The 23,312-nt window shown below is 46.9% G+C and overlaps 1 protein-coding gene across 1 annotated transcript in view; it reads left to right on the top strand.

Moving 5' to 3' along the window:
• Positions 1-23,312, top strand: part of LOC144153538 (metalloprotease mig-17-like) — a 164,654-nt gene that overhangs the window by 120,695 nt on the left and 20,647 nt on the right. The window contains exon 10 of the mRNA XM_077685166.1: positions 15,586-15,687. Within this exon, the coding sequence (XP_077541292.1) occupies positions 15,586-15,687 (102 nt within the window). The remainder of the gene's footprint in view (positions 1-15,585; positions 15,688-23,312) is intronic.

Here is a 23,312-nt window from a genome sequence, read left to right as displayed (position 1 = left end):
AAAAGTGGTGGACTGGAGCTTGCCGTTTACGGTGTATTTTGTAATGGCAAGTGACACAAACCATATTCGTTTAGCAGAGAGCTAGGTGTGCACATGCATGCCACGAAAAAGGCCGGCGGCACATACGCGTTCCGAGTTGGGGACACAGTTCCACAGAGGACACAAGTGTGGCTCATTGTGAATTTCAAGAATTTTTTTCTCGCCTCAAGGACAATTTACTTGATGATGATGACGATGATGATGATAGTTGGGTTTTATTGGCGCAAGGCCGACTATGGGCAAAGAGCGCCAAAAAGAAGTTACTGAATTGTGATGAGACCGTAAATACTAGAACATGTGACTAAAAGTAAAAGTGATGCAAAACAAAAGACAATGGAGATGGCTGGTGTATAGGGCCAGGATGATTACACGTGATATGGCAAGAGCTGCAGAAAGTTCACCTCAGCTAAAAACTTAAAAACACGCTGACTAGAAAACATTGGTTCGTCGGCTAAAAAATATGATGGGTGCAAAGGAATGCGTCGTCTGTATAATTCAAGGAAATGTTTGTGTCGTGTTGTGTCAAGTGCTCTGCATGTGATTAGTATGTCGACTACGGATAGGCCCTTTCCACACCTGCTACACGTGAGTCCCGAAGTTCCAGTGAGCAGGTGGGAGTGCGTCGCATGTGTGTGGACTATCCGCAGCCTAGCCAGGGCGACTTCAGTGTATCTGTTGTATGAGTCAGTTATGTACCGTCCCAGTTGTGACAATTTACTTGAAAGAAATGTTCTGAATGAGAAGCTGAAGTTCTGAGTCATAAAATGAGCCATCTGATGCAATTTTACCTCGAGGACCTTGGTGCTTTTTTTAGGTCTTAAGTTTGGCAAAAACGTATTTTGTTGCATTTTAACAGCTTTTCCTAAAAAATACGCTCTTTATTCGACTCAAAATATTTTTAGTAGACCCTCAAGGACCATATCAACGCACGATGGGAATATTCTGGCTCAAGCTTTATGGTGCCTTTGCGAAAAATTAAAAAAAAGCGCCACTTTTTGCGTTTTTACTTGGCTCATACAACGCCGGAAATTCTTCCACGGATTCACTCATGGTCTCACATCAAAGAACAATGCAAGCGGAGTGTTCTAAAATATTATTTGTCATTCTACATAGTTTCAGTCTTTATTCAAAATTTATTATCTACAACCACATTTGGCGCGTTTGCAGAAATTTCAAGGAGCCCTAAGACGACGAAAAATTTTTTTTCAACAAACATACTCCGTGCAGATCTCCTACACTTAATCGGTCAGTAGCACAAATTTTCTCAATAAAATTGGCGGTGGCCGATTTTTGGGCTTAGATGTTTTGCGTGGAATGACCCATTAGTATTATAAAGCTTTGGTTTTTTATGTGAAGCCTTTCCTGCGTAAAAATAAATAACAGAAGTCACACAACATCTCTGCGAATAAAAAGGAGTGACAAAAAGGTTCAATTTTTAACTTGCACAGCATTAACATCCAAAGATGCCTTCGTGTAATTACAGTAGCCAACCGGTACTTGGAATTAACTTGAAATCAACAATATTTATGCAATACCTAGGACAGCAAATGGCGGTTATGGGCTAAACTGAAGGAACTGAGATAGAGACAAGTGTAATACAAACCTGTAAAACGGCAGAGTACACACTAAGGATGGACATGCACAGGACTTGCGGATTAAGAGCAGCCAAATACAGGGGCGTAGAGACGGGGTGGGGGGCATACCGGGACTGTGTCCCCCCGCCCCCCAAAAAAAATGTTTCGTGCCAGGCTGGGGTGCGGTTCAAATATCCTGCACAACCACCTGAAGTCGCCTGCAGGCAGAGAATCTGCATTTTTAAGGACATTCTTGTTCATATAAAAGTGAAAACAAGGGCTTTGTCAACGTATGATCCCTGTGCCCGCTCCAGATGCTGTACATGTCAACACATAGAACCCGGCTGCATTGCGCACTCCAAACACCGAGCTGCGCCGGAAACCTGCCGCGAGCCGATCAAGGCAGTCCCACTGTGTCGCTGGCGGAACAGCACGGCCGAGAAATGGCGGAACAGCAGGAAAAGCGCCATATAGGCATGCATGTGGTCAAGACTTTAGCGTGTCATTCCTTGTCTTTACCCTGGTGCAAAGTGTAATCACATGACAGAACATGTCACTCTATTTTGTTCCCCCAACTATTATTCCCTGGTATGTTTATTTTTCTACCCATATCGCATTTATTTGACTATTTCAGATCCATAATTTCTGCTGTATGAAAAGCATTGCTCTGTCCATCTTGTATTTCCTCCACACCAACAAAACTGTGCAATTCTCTTTATTGCGGTGCTTTGTCGTTTTGGCACTATTCTATTGTTTCCTCGACCTCCCTCTTGGTTAGAATCAGCATTCTGCATTTGCTTGACCGTTGCTTTACTGAATGTATGTCTCTGTTCGATATAACGGATAAAAATATAATGAAATTTAAACGAAGGCGCAACAAGCTCAACATTCAACAGCAGTGCAATGAGATGTTCCGCTAAGCGCAAGTTTACTATTCACGTTACCAGCACAAACAATAACAAAAAAGCGATTAGGTAAGGACGAAGATGCACGCTTGCTAGCTTCACCGCCATAGTATACGAATGTGCCGCACGTACAGTCCAGAGCGATTCGAAGGTTATCGAAGGAAAGCTAGTCTTTCGAAGAAACAGACAGAACGCCAGCTTTAGCAAATCTTCCATACCACTTTCGTTATTCTCGGCGTAGATAAAAGGCAACCAAGTCTGTGCTTGATAACAACGAATGTAAAGCTTGAAACCCGAAAGGTGGCAAGTCGGTCGTGTGGGCCTTTGTTGTAGCATGTAACAGCTAAATGGGAGTGAAAAGTGCGAAATCTTGATTTCCGTGCTTACGAAACGAAACCGTAGGACCATGGCCGGCGTGGCCGCTCGATGCTGCCGCGATAACATTCAAATCATGCTCAAATGTTTCATAGCTTATAATAAGACTTATTAGTTACTTTCCTAAAGGAAAATCTAAAGCACGCGAAACTTGATAGTAAACACTCAGTGTGGGCCTCCACTTCCACCTGACGAACTTCGGGGACAGCGCGCCACGCACGAGCACACTCATGATGACGCTCAAGAGCGCGTGCCCGCAGAACCGCCTGCTCTACGGACGAACGAATCACCCGTGGCTTACTCATAGACCAGCGAACGGGCATTTAGGTCATCATCATCATCTAAGCTCCTTAAAGGAGCCATGAAGAGAAAACACAAGTTTGGTTCATTTAAAAGATTGTCTCGTTAGAATCATACTGACGCCACTTTTAACGTAAACTTCGCTCAAATAAGCTACATAATTAGGAGAAACGTGAATGGTCATGCGACCCACCAGCTCATTTCCCGCAACAGAACCTATGATGTCACATGAGCTAAGCTCTGCGATTGGCGGAGGCTGGCAGAAGCAGACGCAAATTAGGTAGAGCTTACAAACTAGCCGAACGAGCGATTTGCGCTTAAATTTAGGGCACATTCTTTACAAAGCAATAAGAATGATGGGACAAACAGCGGAAGTTACGATAGCACATGTAAACATAGAAGTACTGATGCGTACTGCTGTTCGTAATGCGCACAGCAGGCTTGGTTAGCTGCACATCACTGCGGGGCTTGGGGTTGTCTCAGACGACACTGGCCGATTGACGCAAGCAACGGTGTCTTACGTGACCACATTTGTCGAGCGAGCACTGTTTCAGGGAACGAATATTTTCTCCCAGAACAAAAACAAGCCAGGTTTAAAAATGGGCAAAAACAAACCAAACGCTTGCCACGGTATGGTGGCACCATCTAGGTTCGGGTAACGTAAAGATACGCGGGAACAAACCAACACCGCTGTACAGGGTGGAGACAACCTTTGAACGGTCCCGTGCCGCCGGAATTGGGCCAACGTGCTCAACGCGTTGTTCCTTTCGTTTCCCACGAGACCTAGCAACGCGAAACAGACAATATGATTCAAACTTCTTCAGTAAACCGCGTTGCGGCGATAATTTTAGCGCGGTTTTGACACAATGACTTGCTTCGGCGGCGAGCGAGCAACCGAAAATGGCGGCGCCAGCGTATACGTGTCTATACCCTGTACGGCGGATGCGTGAATGAAGGTACTCTAGCCTGCAGAGCGGTCGGTTCCTGTGATGTCATTTGGGACCACGAAAACGCACGATTGAGCGGGAAAATCAAAATTTTAACTTAAATTGTTCAATTTCTCAGTGAATAAACACCGTTTGTATCCGGACAAGCGCTGGGGGCACTATAAAACACGAAATCTTTCGAATAAAACCAACTTGCATTTTCTCTTCATGGCTCCTTTAAAGTTGGGCTTTCCTGTTAGCGTTTATTTATTTATTCATTTATTTATTTATTTATTTATTTATGAAATACTGCAGGCCATAAAAATGGCCCAAGCAGGAGTGGGAGGTGGTACAACGATAATGATATGACCAATTACACAGTCGTACAGGTGTAGAGAAAAAAAGAAAAAAAACAACGGAAAAAAGACAGGTATACAAAATATTCACAAGTAACATTAATCACACTTCAAAGTAATTTTCCAAAGATTTTAGTACATTTCCAGACTCAAAAATATGGTGCGGCAGTTCGTTCCAGTCTGTTATTGTGCGTGGGAAAAAAGAGTACTTGAAGTTGCGAGTGCGTGCAAAGATAGGTGTGAATTTGTAAGAATGGTATCCTCTAGTAGGACGTGAAGATAACGGAGTGAGGACGTGAGAAAGTTCCGTGATGCTGTTTTTCCTGGATAGTTGAAAAAGAAATTTAAGTCTCGCTAGTTTCCTTCGGAATTCTAAAGTTGGAATTTTGTTATTAATTATTAGTTCTGTCGGGGAGTCAGTCTGGCGGAAGCGATTGTAGATAAACCGAACAGCTAATCTTTGGACTCTATCAAGATGGTTAATATTTTTTTTAGTGTGCGGATCCCAGACTTCAGACGCGTACTCTAAACAAGGCCGGACTATTGTGTTAAATGCGAGGAGTTTAGTTTTAGCGGGAGAGCTTTTGAGGGTGTGCCTTAGTAACCCTAATTTTCTACGGGCAGATGAGCAAATCTTTTCAATGTGGCAGGACCAAGTTAAATTGTTGGTGATTGTGACGCCAAGATATTTATAACTTTGTGTAAGTAAAATGGGAGTTCCTTTTATACTGTACGAGTAGTGGTTGCTTTTTGTTAGTAATGCGCATAGATACAGTTTTCTCGGGGTTTATGTGCATGTCCCAGCACTCACACCAGTTATTAACAGCATCAATACTTTGGTTCAATAACACTTGGTCATCTGTGGATTTGACTGAACGAAACAGAAGGCAATCATCGGCAAACAGTCGCATTTCAACACCATGTTTGGCACAGGATGTAATATCATTGATGTAGATTAAAAACAGTAGTGGTCCCAGGACGCTATCCTGGGGAACTCCGGAGTTAACAGGAAGAGGATTGGAGTAGGTACCATTTATATCAACAAACTGTGTGCGAGAAGATAGATACGATGTTACCCATTTAACAATGGTCGAGGGAAAACCAAGCAAGTTAAGTTTGTGAATTAATTTGGAGTGGGGTATTTTATCAAATGCCTTGCTGAAGTCAAGGAAGATAATGTCAGTTTGACCGGATTTATCTAGGACTGAGGATAAAGAATGTATACAGGAAACTAATTGGGTTGTAGTGGATAGACCGTTACGAAAACCGTGCTGGAATGGTGATAGTACGTTGCGCTCGTCTAGAAAAGTAATCATATAGTTAGAAATTATGGCTCTAGAAGTTTACAACAAGTGCTAGTTAGGGATATTGGTCTGTAGTTAGACAAAAAAGTGGTATTTCCTTTTTTAAGAACGGGAATTACTCTAGCAATGCGCCAGTCGGAGGGAACAATGCCTTGAGATAACGATAAGCGAAAGATTACTACAAGGAAACGGGAAAGCGACTCGGCGTAACGACGTAAAAAAGCATTTGGCAGGTTGTCTGGACCACAAGAAGATTTTGTTTTAAGGTTCAGAAGCATGGAAAAGACACCTTCAAATGTTATGAAGTCAGGATCAATTTCTACAGAATTACTACCAATGGCACTATTAAATGAGCATGGATTGAAAAAAACAGAGTGAAAGTAACGGTTAAACTCTCTGGCCATTTGTTTCTCATCTTCAATATTTTGATCGCCAAGCACAATGCAATCTGCAGTTTTCTGTTGATTAACTTTTATGTGGCGCCAAAACTTGGCTGGATCACTCTTAAGGAATTGGGGTAATTTAACAGAATAAAATACGTTTTTGCTGGACCGTATTTTTTCTGAAAGCGTTCTCTTTAATTTTTGAAATGGCAATCCTTTTGAGTTGCGCTTTCTCATTCGCTTCATTTTCCGTGTAATGTGAATGATTTCTGTAGTTATCCATGGATTTTTGGAATGTTGCTTTTTATTTTTGTTTGGAATAAAATTGTCGAGGCAATAGCCACAGAGTGACCGGAAGATATTCCAAAGATAGTTTACATCATCACCAGAAAAGCGATCGAAGGCTACATCAAGGTAATCTAGAATTGTCTCGTCATGGGCTCTAAAAAAATTTTTAAACACTTTTTGTTTCCCGTGCATATTGTCAGATTGATTACCAAGACGGCATGTAAAGAGAACCAATTTGTGATGAGATAGGCCATCATGAAACGATACATGTATGTCAGAAAGGCATTTGCTATGAAACACGAGATCTAATATCGACGATGTGTGATCCTGCACCCTTGTCGGCACATTCACAGCTTGATCAAGATCGCATGCCAGCATTAAATCAAAAACAACCTGATCACTTGAGGAGGAAGAGCTTAGTTTGGACCAATTAATATTAGGTAAATTAAAATCCCCTGTTAGTATTAGGCGGCTTCCAGAATATTCTACACAGAACTCATAGATGCACAAATCGCATGTTAAAGTTAGTTATTTCAAGCTTCGTTTGAAAAACAACGCGCAAGAAGCCTTGCCTACATATTTCCACGTCCCATCTTTCTGTCGACCACGGGCCCTCCCCCCAAAAATTCCTGGCTACACGCCTGGCCATGTCTGATTGAGCCAAAGCCGAAAGCAAAAGTAAGGGTGGGAGCAGTTGCAACAAGTGACAATTCTACGCAGACGTCAAGCGGCACAAGCAATTTGAAGCCTGCCTCAAGGGCCAGTCTAAAGCAGGCACAAGCAAATTTTATATCCCCCTGAAACCTACTACAAGTTGGCGCGACATCCCTGCACCTCCCGCATCACTGCAGACAGCCATGTCGGTGAAAATATGCAGCGTTGTAAGATTTTACCTGCTGTCGTGACATGTTTCAATGCTGGGTCTTTCCATGCCAAATATCCAAGTGTATGGTGCTTGACCCTTTCTAAACTTCCAGGAAAATTAATTGTTGGTGTGAAGATTCGCTCGGCCTTGCAGGAGTGTGACATGTGGAAACGGAACTCTGGAGAAAGAGAACAGAATGAGTTGTATTTGCAACACTAAAATGGCGAACGGTGAAAGGGAAACTCAGCAGCAAACAAGAACACAAGGGGCAAAGTACAGTCCCTGAATTCCGGTTCAAGTCAGGAGAAAAACGGAAATGCTCTCACTGACTTGAGAAGCATCGTTCAGCGATGTGTGTCGCGGGTCATCTTTGGTCCAGTTGGTTGCTGGCTAGTTGATTCATGGCACACAAAGACTGCGCAAAGGATGAGGGTGACAGGACGAGCGCTGTCATGTCACCCTAGTCTTCATCCTCGTCTTTCGTGCAGTCTTTTTGCTCCGTGTGAAGAGGAAGCATGTCTACTTGTGCAACGCTAATCTGCACGCTAGAGTAGTGCCCAAGTGACAAACATGTGTGACAGACAATACTGATCCAAACAGGCGACTCACTAAATACAGAAAGTACACACTGAGTGCACGATCAGTACATGTAATATTTTGCAAAGCCTTTTGTCGGGCTAGTTGGTGTTACATGCTTCCTAAGGTAAGCTGCTCTTGTTATGATCACAGAGCCGGGCACAGAAAAACAACACACACTTTCACAAGAAGACGGCGCGGTCTTCTCGTGAAATTGTACGTAGTTTTCCTGTGTCCGTCTCTGTGATCATAAATATTTCACGAATCGTCAGAGAAGAAAACTACAGAACGAAAAAAGGGAACAACTTGACACACTTTTGAATAGCCTGCCATTGCAAACTAGCGCCGTGTATTACAGGATTGTACCGCTCCGCACAACGGTCAAATTTTTTTCCGCGACCGACAGTGCAAAATGCAGCCATTAGACAGCAAACACAACAGTAGCGGTAGATACCAGCTTGACGTGGGCTAGTGCACAAGGGCAAAACGAGGGTGTGCTAAACATTATGGACGGGATGAACAAGTTAGGGCAGGCTCCTCGTAAGCGTTGTAAAACCAACCTCGAAACTATGTTGATTCCCTGCGAGGCCACATGCGCGAAGTTCACCTTCAATTTCCCCGTATGTGAATTCTATGCACCTACGAGCTCTACGTGAACTCTATGACGGGCGTCGTCATTAGCGTGCCGTACTCGTGAAGCTTGAACAACGGCAGGCGTCTTGAAATTGCCGTACTCGCTCGCTGGCGCGCGGCCTTGACTCTCTCACCGTTTCCTGCCCTTGCATACTATTTTCTCTCCCCTGCACTTTGAAAATTCGCATCTGGGGCGGTATTCTCGAGTTTTGTCCCTTTTGCGTCCCTTTAAATAGTGTCCCTTTTCGCGAGCTCTGATTGGCTAAAAGCAAACAACCGGAAGTGACGTAACGCAAGCGTGGCAAACCTACTGCCAACCACCATTGCTTAAACGGAAGTACGTCACGATGAAAGAGACGCAAAAGAGACGCTTTCAAAAGGGACAATTACGAGAATGCCGCCCCTGTTTAACTACAATTCCTGCGTCCTCACCTCTTGCCTACTCTTCTTCCAGCACAACGCCTCCAGAACCCGGTCAACGCGTACGCTGTCGGGGCGCGTTGGCGAGCGAGAACGGCAATTTAACGACGCCTGACGTTGCTGACGAGCACGCATATTACGACGCATATCGCGTCCCGAAGACGGCGAGGAGGACGGTCTCGACGGCGGCAGCCGGTCTCGCGAGCGCAATAGCTGCGAAGCGCACTGCACAGAATTAACATTAACAGTCTCGGGTACAGGAAGAGGGAGATTTCACAACGCTTACGAAGCGCCAGCACGCAACCAAACAAGCACAGCTTGTGTAACTTTTTCGGCACGTGCCCGGAAAGCTCACCGAGACAACTATTTCACTTGGTATTATTATCAGGCACAGTACTCACGTGAACAGTCTTTGTTCCGGCTTCGCATTCAGCCGTAGCGCGCCGTCGGCTTCCTGAACCGAAGAACTTTAGTAGATGGTTTCAGGCGGTGTGTAGTGAATTCCACACAGGAAATTTCATACCGGTGTCACGCTGTTTACATCCCGCAGCAGTTTTAAAACGTTAATTCGACAAAAATTCGTCAACTTGCCCCGCTGAATCGGCTGTCTTCGCGCCACTCACTGGCCTAATCCACTTGGCTCGCAGTGGATTCTATTGATTCGTATTGTCTATAATATTCCATTCCAATCCATGTATTCCATTTATTGTGTTTTAAAGCAAATGCAAGACAAAACATTACGCCCATCTTCCCGCGACGGAACCCTGATGTGATGCGACGCATCGGGGGGTTCAATTGGTGTTTCCGTTGGGTTGATTCTCTAAATCGAGTGAAACGTGTTGGGAACGCGTATGATGCATTTCCATCACATGCTAGTGTTCTCATACGCGGGAGGATGGGCGTATGATATTGGATTGTGTCAGCCCACTCACTGAAGGTACCGTCGCTTCCATCACGTCTTCATCAGAAGAATCAAGTCAAGCACGACGTAGTCAAGCACGAAGTAGTCAAAGCAAGGTCACGTCAGTGAGAGAGGGAGCGCTTGACTGAACCGCCGCGGCGCGATACCCGCTTTATATTCACCACAATTGAAGGAGAGGAGACAACGGAGGAGAGTCGCGCATGCGCGCACTTGGGCGCACCGGAGCAGTTGTTAACGCAGCGAATCGCGCGCCAAACAAGCACGCCAGCTGTGGTATGCTAATGAGCCGGAGTGAGAGTGTTGCACATATCTGTGGGAGAGAAGAAGGGAGGAGGGATGCGGACGGACGCCGCGACGACGACGCAGGAGGGACACGCCCGAGAGCAAGAGATGCGTCGCTTCTAAAAAAAAACTTGTTCTGGCACAAACTTTTTTATATCTATGTTTTACGTAATATACATAGTTTTTATGCTACGAACACAGATCAGTCATGGGACTATTTGGCGGCTTTTTTAAACGCACTAAAAGATACGAGGAAAGCCCAAATACCCGAAACAAGATGCCATCAAGCTGCACGTGGATTTCATGCCTATCACCGCCAGGCAGGAGATCCGTGTCCTCGGCGTACAATTTTCCAACATGGCACACAACACTACAGCGGTGAGTGGCCTTATAGCGGCGGCCAACCAGGTAGCCCGAATGATCCAGCGAGTGACCTCCAAAAACCACGGAATGAATGAGACTGAAACCACTAAGCTGGTACAAGCCTTTGTGGTCTCTAGATACACGTACGTCGCTCCTTTTCTGAACCTCAAACCCAGAGAAGAGGACAGACATGACCGGGCTCTTCGTAAGTGCGTCAAACTACCTTTGGGCCTCCCAGTATCTACGTCCAATGAGCGCCTAATGGCTCCGGCGTCCATAACGCCACAAAAGAGCTCATAGATGCTCAGAGAATAGCCCAACAGGTGCGCCTCACGAGGACTAAAACAGGCAGAGCCATCCTAAATAGACTGGATATAACCCCTCCGACCACGGTGCAGGATCGATTCGACAACCCTCGGGAAATAAGAGAACGCATTCACGTATATTCCTTCCCAGACACATGCATCCGGAACACGATCAAGTGCGCAGAACACTCCGGGCCCAATACCTCTCCAAACGTGGGACTCCCACCCTGCTACAATTTACGTGGACGGTGCTGGCCCCACCAATGGGGTGACCACAGCAGCAGCCTGCTCGTCCACTGGTAACCCCATTGCAATGGCATCCATTAAAACTATCAAAACGACGGATTCGACCCGCGTGGAAGAGGTCGCCATTGCCCTCGCCATCTCCGCCCATCCTCGGGCCATTATACTAACCGATTCCCAAAAAGCTCGCCGAAATTTTCTCATACGCAGGATTTTTCGCCAGGCCCTTCGCATAATTGCGAATCAGCCGCCTGAAGGGGCATAGATGATATGTTTCCCGGGTCATCAGGGACAGACCAGGGGGAATGTCGCCGCGCACGCGTTCGCCTGCGATTCCTTATTCCGGGCGTTCACCCCCGCTGATTGCCCGCCAGGCAAGGGAGCCAGCCGATAAACTTCACCCCTTTCACTGGGTACCGCCTACAGGGAGATACTGCTTGAACAGAGGCTTGGCAGGAGGAGATTTCCAGCCCCTCATCCCTCGCTCACAAGAATGGAGGAGGTGTTACTCCGACAGCTTCACACAAATACACTTCCAATTCACGCAAGCATACATAAATACTACCCAGACATCTACCCAACACCACAGTGCCTGCACTGCGACCTGACGGGAGATTTACTCCACACGATGTGGCACTGCACACAAAATCCCAACATGAAGAACATTACACCGAACAACAGATCCACGAGACAATGGGGGCCACCCTGCTCAACCCGAATCCAGCTTGCCAAAAATGGCTCACGGACCGGGCTGAGAGAGCTACTCGTCGGCCACCGGCAGCCCCGGATTAGCGGGCCCGATCATGGCTCTAAGAAAATGAAGTTCTCTCTCTCTCTATCTCTCTCCCTCTCTCTCTATCTCCCTCTCTCTCTCTCTCTCTCTCTCTCTCTGTTTCGCACAGTGGTTCAAATATATAATAATTGTGGGCAATATGTATTAATCGCATAAATAAAAAGATTATCTCAGCATTAAGTAGTTTTTACTGAATAAAAGCAACTACAAATACGAATTTGAATGACTAACACTTGTATTCTGGTTTTGGTAGGTCAGCTTGGTGTGAATTTACGCGACATTTCAACACAGAGCTCCGAACGCGCGCAAGTGCGATGCTTAACATCTATATATACTTCATGTACAAAATTACTAGTGGCACGTAAAGCTCTAAACATACTGCATAATTGATAAAACGCGAATGAGAATAACCTCTGCCGTATAGTAGGCTTTGTTTCATGACAACCAGGCGGTGCAAGAAAGCAGGCGCGCAATATTGTGCATAAAAAGGCTGAATTGCAGAGCGGCGTAATTCAGACACAAATGGTAGTTACGAACACGTCACGCGTCCTGATATTCTCCCGCCTGTTTTGTAGGGTTCCTGAGGAGGCCATTTAGTGGCGTGGCAATATATATTACGAAGTATAGTTCTATTTTTGTTCTTATTCGCAGAGCATTATCCGGCGCACAGTTGGCATGATTTTTAACGTAAAAAACAGACAACCCATTTAAATCATATACAGAAGGAATGTCAATCATACTTGCTGCTTATTTCTTCAACTTGGAATAGCTTACAGTGAAGACTTTACTACCTATATACCCATTAAGTGTATTGTGTTATTGTTACCTGCGGTTTCTATGCGGTGTTAAAATATTTGCTAGTCTTTGCGCGCTTAGCATTTCCATTCGCCCATAGTTACCGACAATTGTAAGAACAAAAAAATTTTCGCTACCATAGGTGTTGTATGTATTGCAGATGATTGCTTGTTGATACGACATATTCACAAAATTTATTAAAGGGAAGCTCTCTATGCCCCACTGATGGCGCTTACGCTTGAACGCATTGCAGGAAAGCCAACTTTATCGAATTGGAGGGCTTATGGTGGTGATGATGATGATTACATCAGAGCAGGAAAGCCAACTTTACACAATGTGAGGGCAAATTGTGATGTTGATGAAAGGCGAAGTAGGAAAGCCAACTTTACACATTTGGAGGGCACATATTCAAGAAGAAGAAGAGGAAGGGGAGAAGGAGGCGGAATGCGAAGCTTTCTTGTGATAGAAATGCAAAGTCCACAATCCTATCAGCCAAAGTGCAAATCAACACGCTGAGCTAACCGAAGCAGCATATTCAGATGACCCAATTACGCACTAAAAATAACACCGCATTGGTGGTGGTGATGATGTTTATTGACAGGTGGACCTAGCCTTGCGTGGAATGCCGGCAATTGCTCACCCGATCAGCACCTTTTTACCGCTATGCGCGGGAATTCACCATGACTCACTGAGGTTTGTGACACGTAAAAATTGCAGGATCAAACGAAAGATGTCCCTCCTCGTGATCCAATGGCCTTCCGGGAAAATTAAATCGTTCAAAGAGGCATGCGGAGCGGCCATCCTTCGCAGTTCTTTAAACAAAGCTAACCACTCCTCCGCATGCTCTCGGCAGTCCATAATAAAATGACCGATGTCGCCTGTAGTACCACACGTTCCACACAGAGGTGAAGCGATAATGTTCAGCTTATGGAGCCACGCCGGTGTCCGCGCTGAGTTGGTCCGGATGCGGAACAGTAAGGTTGCCTCTGTCCTCTTCATTCCTTTTGTGACACAAGGTCGATGTTGTGGTCGCCAAAGAGAGCGGAAATGATCTTGTATGATTGTTTTTAAAATGCGCCGTTCATCTGGAGCCACCTTCAGAAGACGAGTGCACGATGTCGCTTCACGAGCCAACTGGTCTGCAGCCTCGTTTCCAAGCACTCCTACGTGGGAAGGGACCCACTAGAAGCTAACGCAAAATCCGTTTTCCTTTATCTGCTGAAGAAGACGCAGGGCGCTTTGGCAAATTTTATCTGCTGGAAATCCAAGCTGCAAGAGTTGTAGGGCCGACTTGGAATCCGTTAGAATTACCGCATGCTGCACCCGAAGCGATTTGATCTTTTTCAAGGCCGCCTCGATCGCTATGCACTCTGCCGTTGTTGATGACGTCAACTGGTCAATGCGAGCCGCCCAGGAAACGTTCATGCCGGGAATCACAAAGGCCGCTGCGCTGGTATCGGCTTCTCTGTCGACAGATCCGTCCGTGAACACATGAACACAATCTCTGTACGACCTGTCCAAGTGCTCAAGTGCTAACATTCTCGCTTCGGCCGCTGCTTAGCTCACCACTTGGTATTGTGGACTTTGCATTTGTATCGGAGAAAGCTTGGCGTTTCTGCCTTGTTTTTTTCACAAAGGGCGTTATGTTTTTTATGCTTTGCATTCCTCGAAAATAAAATTTTGTACCCTTTGCGCAGAATCGAACAAAACCAGGGGGCACACACCTGTGTACCCTTACTCTGCATGTTTTTGTATCAGCGCCACAAAATCTTGCAATACGGCAACAACAAACCTAACTACCATTGTGGATATAAAACCAGCCAATAAATATATGCTAAAAACGCTGTTGACACGTGACTCCCTTTGCAAAGTGCAAGAGTTCCTGTGACCCCCCCCCCCCCTGTTTTAAAGAGGGTCGTGGAGCGTAAAAGAGAGTCTTAGTAGTCTAAGGGAGTCATTGAAGCTACGACTCACTGTAGACTCCCTTTCTTTAGAGTGTGATGCGCTGCTAGAGATACCGCGTAGCTGCTCTCAAATTAAGGTGGAACTAATCGCGCTGGCGTAACCGTTCGACAGTATCAGTAAAGCTTTGCCTAAGAGGTTCTTCAGACGCTCTTTATCCAGATCTCATTGCCAAAAACGTGTATTCCACAACCGGTCGCGCCCTCTCCCTGTCCTGCGACCTGACACATAACTCACATGTATCGGTAGCCACAAGTCCATCCTGCCCGTTTCTCGGCACTGGTGGCGAAATGTTTTTGTTGCGACATCCGACAGCAAGATTGTCTTTACAATACGTATGACTTGATCAAAAGTTGGATCTCTGGACATCGGCATTAGCCAACGAAACGCAAAACAGGATGCAACTATGGAAACAACAGACTATAGGCGAATACCCCGATATGGAGTTTCCAGTCGTGCAATATGCGCGCATGCGTTAACAGAGAGGGCGCCGCTAGACATAGAGCTGAAAAAGGAAGCGCTGAAGAGGAAGCCACCGAAAACGACAGACAGATACGCAGAGACGAATGAAGAATTAACATGAGAAGGCGCTTCGTCAACATATTCGCAAAACGCATTGGTTGAAAAACCTACTTAGCATTTCAAAATAGGCATCTATAGCACCTTTCTATAGCATCGACGAGGCTATACTATTGTGCCTTAATCCTTTTTCAGGGAAAGAGAACTGACGCGGCGTTTCTAGCGGCAAAATATTTTTTATAATCCCGCATGTTCTCACGCGACTTCACAGGCGCCGGAAAACACCATCTGTTACTAAGGCGCTTGGGAGCTGTCGCAAGCTATAGCCAAACCGGTTCGTAAGCATATTTTACCGGTGACAGAGAGGGGGAGAGATGTTTAATGAAGTGTGGCGATGTTATCCGGGTTAAAATGCCTTGCTTGCTATGATAGTTGAATGTGGTTTTTTTTTTTTCAGAAACATAACATGACTGATTGCATTGTGAAGTGTTACATCGACAAAAAAAAGAACAGCATGCTGATTGGTGCCGTGGATGGTGTTACATGTGGGCGTAACAAGGTAAGCTTGCTTTTCGGCTTGGACCCTGCTTTTTATAATGTGTAAGCATTAAAAAGCATTGGCATTATAAAGCATTATACAGCATTGGCTCCTTACTACCAAGCATCTGAATAGTGACTTATTTGAGTGCGGAACTTGAGAGAAGACCGTCTGCAAGGGCTCTTGCTTGCTTGTTTTATGCCGCCCAAGCCGTAACGGAAAGCATACACCCGCTCCCTCAAGCGACAACGCAGCACATAAAGGGAACCACTCGCTTTCTCGGTGGTCACGTGATTGGACTCGCGACGCGAACTGACGGACGTGAACTCACATGCTTCCGCTGAGCAACGGCATTGGTCAGAAGAGCTGCTCCTTTCTCGAACAGGAAGCCTCCGTCAGCGCTTCTTTTTAGTTTTTTATTCTCATAGTTCGGCGCTCCTTTCCTCCGTAGCAGAGCGTTCACAAAAAATCACGAATCTCCACGAAGTGAATCATGACCAGTGGGCGAAGCATTGGGGATCGTTCCCACTGAAAATCACCCGTGGCATTGCCCACTCGCGCACTCAAATGAGTGACAACGCGTGTTTATAGTATATACAATTCTAATCAAATCCGAGCCCATACAATTTAATTTAGCCCAATACAATTCAAACCCAATCGAATTCAATCCAGTCCAATCCAATGCTTCTCACTCGCGCATGCTTAACCCTCTGTACACGGACGCGAAGGGATAGGCCACGGAAAAAGCGATGTCCTAAGGTGCTTCGCCCCTAAAACGCGGACTTGCTCTTCTGTTCTTTGCTTTGCCACTGGCTCCGCTCTTTGACGGTTGGGAGAAGTGATAACTTTTTCCGCGTGTCTTTTTTTCTCGCCCCCTCCCTCCGTAGCGGGAATTCGCTTCGGGCTGTGGTTTACTTTTACTTTTCCTTTTCTCCGGTTATGTAAATGCCCCGCTGCTCCCCGCCAAGCCTGCCATGTTCTCTCCCCAGAATAACCAGCAGTGGTGGTCACTCGGAAATTTGTTCGTCTTAACCCAACAGGGTGGTCAGGATGTAGCCTTAAGAGGATTTCTTTTGCATTGCTGTTTATGGAAATACACATAAATGTAACCACGTTGTTTGGCATAAGAGAGAGTTCGTCTTAACCGAGTACGTCTTAACGGGAGTTCACTGTTTTTGTTACTTCCTCCAATTAATTTTTTTTGTGATAAGGGGGGGCGTTACACGGTCCCGGTAGTTGGGGTATTCGGCAAAAAAAGGTAGGCATTAAAACTGCGGTGATACCCTATGTTCGTAGCGTGTCCCATCGGATTAAGATGGCCGGTGGTCACGCGGGCGTACGTGTTGTTTTTTCGGCTCCTAGAAAACGTGGTGGTATGTGCCGTCGGCTGAATACGGGGCCTATAAACTGTAATATAACTGAGCTCTCGTGTGGCAAAAGCTATGTGGGGCAAACTGGCCGCTGCATTAACAATCGGTTCATGAAGCACGCAAACACATTACGAACAGGCACTGGCAGCAATTTAGCTGCACAGAGTGCAAAGTGCAAGCAATGCCAGCTATCCCCAACAGCATTTGATAGCACCGTCATCTTGAAGCGGTATCGTGAACAGCGCCCGAGGGAGATACACGAGACATTAGTAATCCGCACAATGGGAGAAAGGTGCGTGAGCACACCCTCTATCGAGTTGTAGGGCAGGGAGGTAAAATACGTAAGATCATAAACGACGCATTACACGGGGCTACTTTCGCAATCAGCTTCCTTTTTAGTGTGTTCAGGTTATAGATTTCTTTGTCTTCTTTGTTTTCGATTCTAGTATTTATTCGTTGTTCTAAATAAATCTCAGTTGGCAGTTCAGCGCAGTGTTTGCCTTTACTTCCTTTTGTATCGTTTTTGGCGCTGCTTTTTCAAAGTAGCATCATGCACCAACTATCAGGTCTCAGTTCACTTGTTCAGTTCATTGTGCTTTTACCAAAATTATGTACACTTCTTGCGCATTCTTGGTGTGGGTTACCTGATAAAGGTTTTGAAATACACTTGATTCCTTCGGTGAGAGGGATCTTTGTAGGCAGGGCGGCAACGTCAAGTGTAAATAGGAGGGTGTTACTGAGTAGGCGCCTACTCTAATGTATCTGTTCCATTATGCGGAGGAAGTGGAGGGTGTCCTGAACCAGTGAAGGCGGAATAACCTGATTTCGCAAAGGCAACCATTCAGAAACGAAGATGTGGCGTCGGTTTGGGTATTGTTATTAGAAACTATGGGTCTGCCAGGAATGTCGGCTGTAAACAAACATTCCACAGAGACTTTGTGTTCCTTTGGGAGAAGGTAAAAATGTCCTGGCTTCTTATAAGACTGTCTCATTACGTTTAATTCAGTGATCATCAATAATTTTGCACACAGCAGACCTATGAGTGTATGCAGGATCGCCAGGCTGCGCTCCTCGCTCGGATCGTTTTCTAACGGCTTGTAAGAGCGAGTGTTGTTACGATACCTATAACCTTCAGTTATGTATTGTCTGATTGGCAAGACAACCATGCTACCATCTTGGTCTTACGATTTAAGAACTAGGTCGGTTCTCGATACCTGACAATTCAATGTAACTTCTTCTGACCGTTGCACAGGAATTTCGGAAGGCAGCGAGGTCATCCATGCCACGTCTCCCTGGCAATGAGACGATTGTGACGCGAATGTGTCGGCATGAACTTGCATTCCGTCCAACTTTCGCCGTACACCTTTTTTCCCAGGCTTCCTTTATGTGTTAGATGCTGTGTCCGCATGAGAATTCATTGCGGTGGTTGTTGAATCGTTAAGAAGCCACAGCGTCACCCGCAGATCATGCGGGCTCACATTTTGACACTATATATATTGCCGCGAACCATACATTGGGTTTGTTTATTTGTGTTTTGCTTTTACCGCCCGGCTGCGCCGGTCTGTGTTATCTCTGCGCCAAGGGAAGCGCGTGTTCCATTCTTTCTTTCTGTGCCGCATGTGTTATCTGTTGTGATAGGGAGAGCATTCCGATCTAACGTGAACAGCCCGGAATAATCTTCTTGGATCTACTATGTTCTCGATGCGAATCGACGTTTCGAGAACCACGCGCGCCAAAAGATCAAAAGCCTGCAGTGCGGACGCCGGGGTATTCGATTCGACGACACTCGCCTGTGCAAGTCACTTTGTTGACCGCTGCTTCGCCGCCTGTGTATTCTTTTGAGTTGTCAGGGGAGCACAAGTTCGCTCCAATAAACGTGTTTCTCATTCAACACAACTGCATCGTCCTTGTCTTCGTGACAATATATATATATATATATATCGGAGGGGTTCCCCTCTCCGGTTCCCCCCTCCCCACTCCGATTTCTCGGAGTGGGAGTGGCGCGACCTACCGCGCGAAAGGACAGGACAAAATTACATTGAACTAAATACCCCAGAAAGTGGAGGGGAAAAATAGCCCCGCCGGTAGCGTAGTGGTAATCGCACCAGACCGGTATTCTGGAGATCGTGGGTTCGGATCCCACCTGGCGGGCATTTTTTCGCCACTCTCTTTCTTTCCAAATTCGTTATCTGTTTCAATGACCTACCATATCCTGCCCTTTGCTTTCCGAGGTTTTCTTGACTGCCAACCCTTATTTTCTGTCTTATTTCAACGAGCCCCTCATTTCCTATTCTGATTCGCTACATGCATAGCGAGGGCCTCTGTTCTGGAAGTCTTGGTGCCATAGGGAGCTTAAGAGGGTTCAACGCTGTTCGACCACTCTCGACATGTCGTAGACACTCGAGTCACGGCCCGGGGGTTAAATAGAAGGTACCTTTTACCCCGAGAAGTCCGAGTGGCGCTGGCTACCACCCTCAAGCACAGGAAAAAATTACATTGAAATAAATACCCCAGAAGTGGAGGGGAAAAACAGCCCCGCCGGTAGCGTAGTGGTAATCGCACCAGACCGGTATTCTGGATATCGTGGGCTCGGATCCCACGTGGCGGCCATTGTTTCTTCACTTCATTTCTTTCCAAATTATTTATCTGTTTCAATGACCTACCATATCCTGCCCTTTGCTTTCCGAGGTTTTCTTGACGGCCAACACTTATATCTGCCTTACATATTGTCACCAGATGTCACGATGCCAAAGACGACGCAGTGGTCTTGAAGAAAAAACAAGTTTATTGGAGCGAACTTGTGCTCCCCTAACAACTCCAAGAGTACACAGGCGGCGAAGCAGCAGTCAGCAAAGTGACGTATGCCCAAGCGAGCGTCGGCGATCGAATGCCGCGGCGTCTGCTCTGCAGGCTTTTATCTTTCGGATCAAGTGTTTCTGGAACCATCGATTCACATCCAGAACTTTGTAGATCACAGAAGATTATTCTGGGCTAGTGACGTTACGGCGAAACAGTCTGCTTATCTGAATGTGATGGCCCGTGCGACATAAAAATAAAGAATGGAAGCCGCGCTTTGCTTGGAACGCAGATAACACATCGGCAGTAAAAACAAACAATAAATAAACAAACCCATACTTGGTTCGCGGCAATATATATATATATATATATATATATATATATATATATATATATATATATATATATATATATATATATATATTGTGAGTGCGTATGTTCCGTCACCACGGCCTGGACACTCTCAGGGACTGTTCATACACTCTGGGCAATCTCCCGCATTCCCTCCTCGACGTGCCATTATCATTCTCAGTAACATTACCCAATCCTCTTCCCTCGTGCATCATCATCATCGCTCTCGGTACGGTGTTCGGAACCCACTGGATCGCTGAATAAACGTCCCGGTTCACCCGTTGCTCACGGGCCTTACAAGTGGTGGAGGTTGACCTCGGTCCCGTCCTCGACGCCTTCCAAGCGCACCGCTGGAGCTTCGTTCCGGCCGGCGTTTGCCTTCAACACAGATGCAACGTGAGGCCGGAAGCAGCCACGCTGGCGCCTCCACTCCTGCGCCTCTTGCATTTTCCGTCACCTGCCGCGAGCGCGACCCCCCGCATTTCGCAGGGCTCCGCGGTGAAGACGTCGATGACTGGTTGGATGAGTATGCTTTCAACCGTTCAAGTCAGTGCTTTCAAGTCAGTGCTTTCAAGTCAACCTTTCAATCTTTCAAGTCAGTGCTTTCAACCGTTGGGATGACGCGGCGGAGCTGCAGCAGGTTTCCTTTTCGTTGGACGAGGTGGCAAAAACATGGTTTCTGAACAATAAACACCGCATCGACGACTGGGCTAGATTTTGCCAGGAGCTGCGCAAGATATTCGGCACGACAGCCGCTCAGTCGGACGAGGCGAAACGGAAGCTGGTCACTCGGCTTCAGCGCTCTGACGAGACGTATACCTCATGCATAGAGGACGTCGTTGCTCTCTGCCGCCGCGTGGATGCAAGCATGCCAGAGGCCGACAAGGTTCGCCACATCCTGGAGGGCATCGCTTCTTTCGCGTTCAACGCCCTCGCGGTGCAAAATCCGACTAGCGTCAGCGATGTGCGCACAACCTGCCAGCGCCTGGACGGATTGCAGGCTGTTCGTCTGCGACCGGCTGCTCTGGCTACGCCGTCACAAGGAAACACGGACTTGCGGCTTCTCATACGCCAAATCATCCGCGAAGAGCTGCAGCTCAGCGACCCGCTTTCTGCCCCCCGATATCACTTTCGCACGGAAGCTCCTCAGCTGCGCGACCTCGTGAAAGAGGAGCTGGCATATATTGCGGGGGTGACGCCATGGAGGCCTCCTGGTCCTGCGACTCCCACGCCGTCCTACTCGGCCATCGCATCCAAACCGCCTTTACCAATGGAAGCCCCGCTGACCCACGGACACTTAACAGCGACATCCGCAGCAAGCATGCCACGGGGATACTACACAACCATGCACCCTGGCTGCCAGCCCTTCCCGGGTGACCGCCCCGTCTGCTATTATTGTGGGATTCGCGGGCACATATCTCGTTTCTGTCGCCGACGTCAGCAAGATGAACGGCGTGGGTACGCACCGTTCGAAGGCGACATTGGCTTTTCTTACGGGTCCCGACGTGGCACATATGGTTCGCTCCCGCGTCGCCCATCGCTGCCCCAAACCTCGTTCGGCCCGCCTCGGCCCGAGCGTCCATCACGGCGACGATCACCCTCACCATATCGCCGCTCTCTGTCGCCTCTTCGACCCGCGACCCGCTCCAATGACAACCAATCGGAAAACTAGCGCCTGCAGTTTCTGGAGGGGAAACTGCACTAGTCAAAAAGCCAAAAACTCCTCCATTAGGTAGGACCATCAAATACATTGTCTGTGGACGTTGAAGGTTTTTGTGTTGATGCCCTTGTGGATACCGGAGCCAGTATATCAGTGATTAATGAAAAGTTGTGTTCGCGCCTCCGAAACGTGCTACCCGGTATACTGGACCTTCGTTGTGCGGTGCTAATTGAGAGGTGCTCGAGCCATCCCGATACTGCACAATACGTGTTTTGATAGAGGGAATTCGGCACCATATTCAGTGCGCAGTGTTACCTAGCTGCTCCCATGAACTCATTCTGGGATGGGACTTTCTATCATCGGCATCCGCGGTCATCTCCTGCCGACACCCCGACATCGAGATCACCGCTACGGACTATACGGATGTTCCTGACGTAAAGCAGCAGTGCATCGTGGCAAGTGCCGATTTCGTCCTCAAACCTGGTACTGAGACCACAGTTTCCGTTCGCGGTGGCAACTGTCATGATGGGGACGTACTCATCCTTCCCTGTGCTCGGTTTCTCCCGAGAGGCATCGTGATCGCCATCTGTCTTGTGCGCTTCTTCCGTGGGTCGGCCACACTCGTTGCCGCGAACGTTACTTCTGAACCGATTCTCCTTCGTCAAGGCACCACTGTGGCTACCGCTGCTGACTCCGAAGCTGTCTGCGTTGTTCCCCTCTCCCCTATTTCCTCCTGCCCAAGTTTGCCCTCTAAACCGTTGCACCCGGCTCTATCTGCCGCAATCAGTTCTGATCTCTCCCCCACGCAAACTGGCTCTTTACTAGACCTCCTGAACAAACAAAAATCCTTATTTCATTCTAATTGTACTACGCTTGGCGAAACTTTCGTCGCAACGCACCGAATTGAAACAGATGGATCCCGTATTGTTTGCCGCCGTCTTTACCGTGTGTCTTCTTTCGAACGAAAAGTCATCAGTGAGAATGTCGCCGATATGCTTCAACGCAAAATCATCCGCCCATCAAACAGCCCGTGGTCGTCCCCCGTGGTCCTCGTTAAGAAAAAAAACGGATCCGTCAGATTTTGTATCGATTACCGCGCACTCAATAGAATTACCCGAAAGGATGTATATCCGATGCCTCGCATCGATGATGGCCTGGACTGCCTACAAAGAGCGGAATATTTTTCCAGCCTTGACCTCCGCTCAGGTTATTGGCAAATTCCAATGAACGAGGCCGATAAAGAAAAGACAGCATTTGCCACCCCTGATGGACTATATGAATTTAATGTAATGCCTTTCGGACTATGTAACGCTCCTGCGACTTTCGAGAGAATGATCGACAACGTTCTTCGCGGCCTTAAATGGAGAACATGCCTGTGTTATTTGGACGACATCGTTATTTTTTCTTCAAGTTTCACAGAGCACTTGAAACGGCTAGATGAGGTTCTTACATGCCTCGCGAATGCGGGT

This window comes from Haemaphysalis longicornis, unplaced genomic scaffold, assembly GCF_048455015.1.
Source record: "Haemaphysalis longicornis isolate Haplotype H1 unplaced genomic scaffold, Haemaphysalis longicornis Haplotype H1 scaffold_9, whole genome shotgun sequence".
NCBI classification, from domain to species: domain Eukaryota; kingdom Metazoa; phylum Arthropoda; class Arachnida; order Ixodida; family Ixodidae; genus Haemaphysalis; species Haemaphysalis longicornis.
Note: the sequence above shows the minus strand (reverse complement) of the source record. Positions and strands in the feature narration are given on the sequence as shown.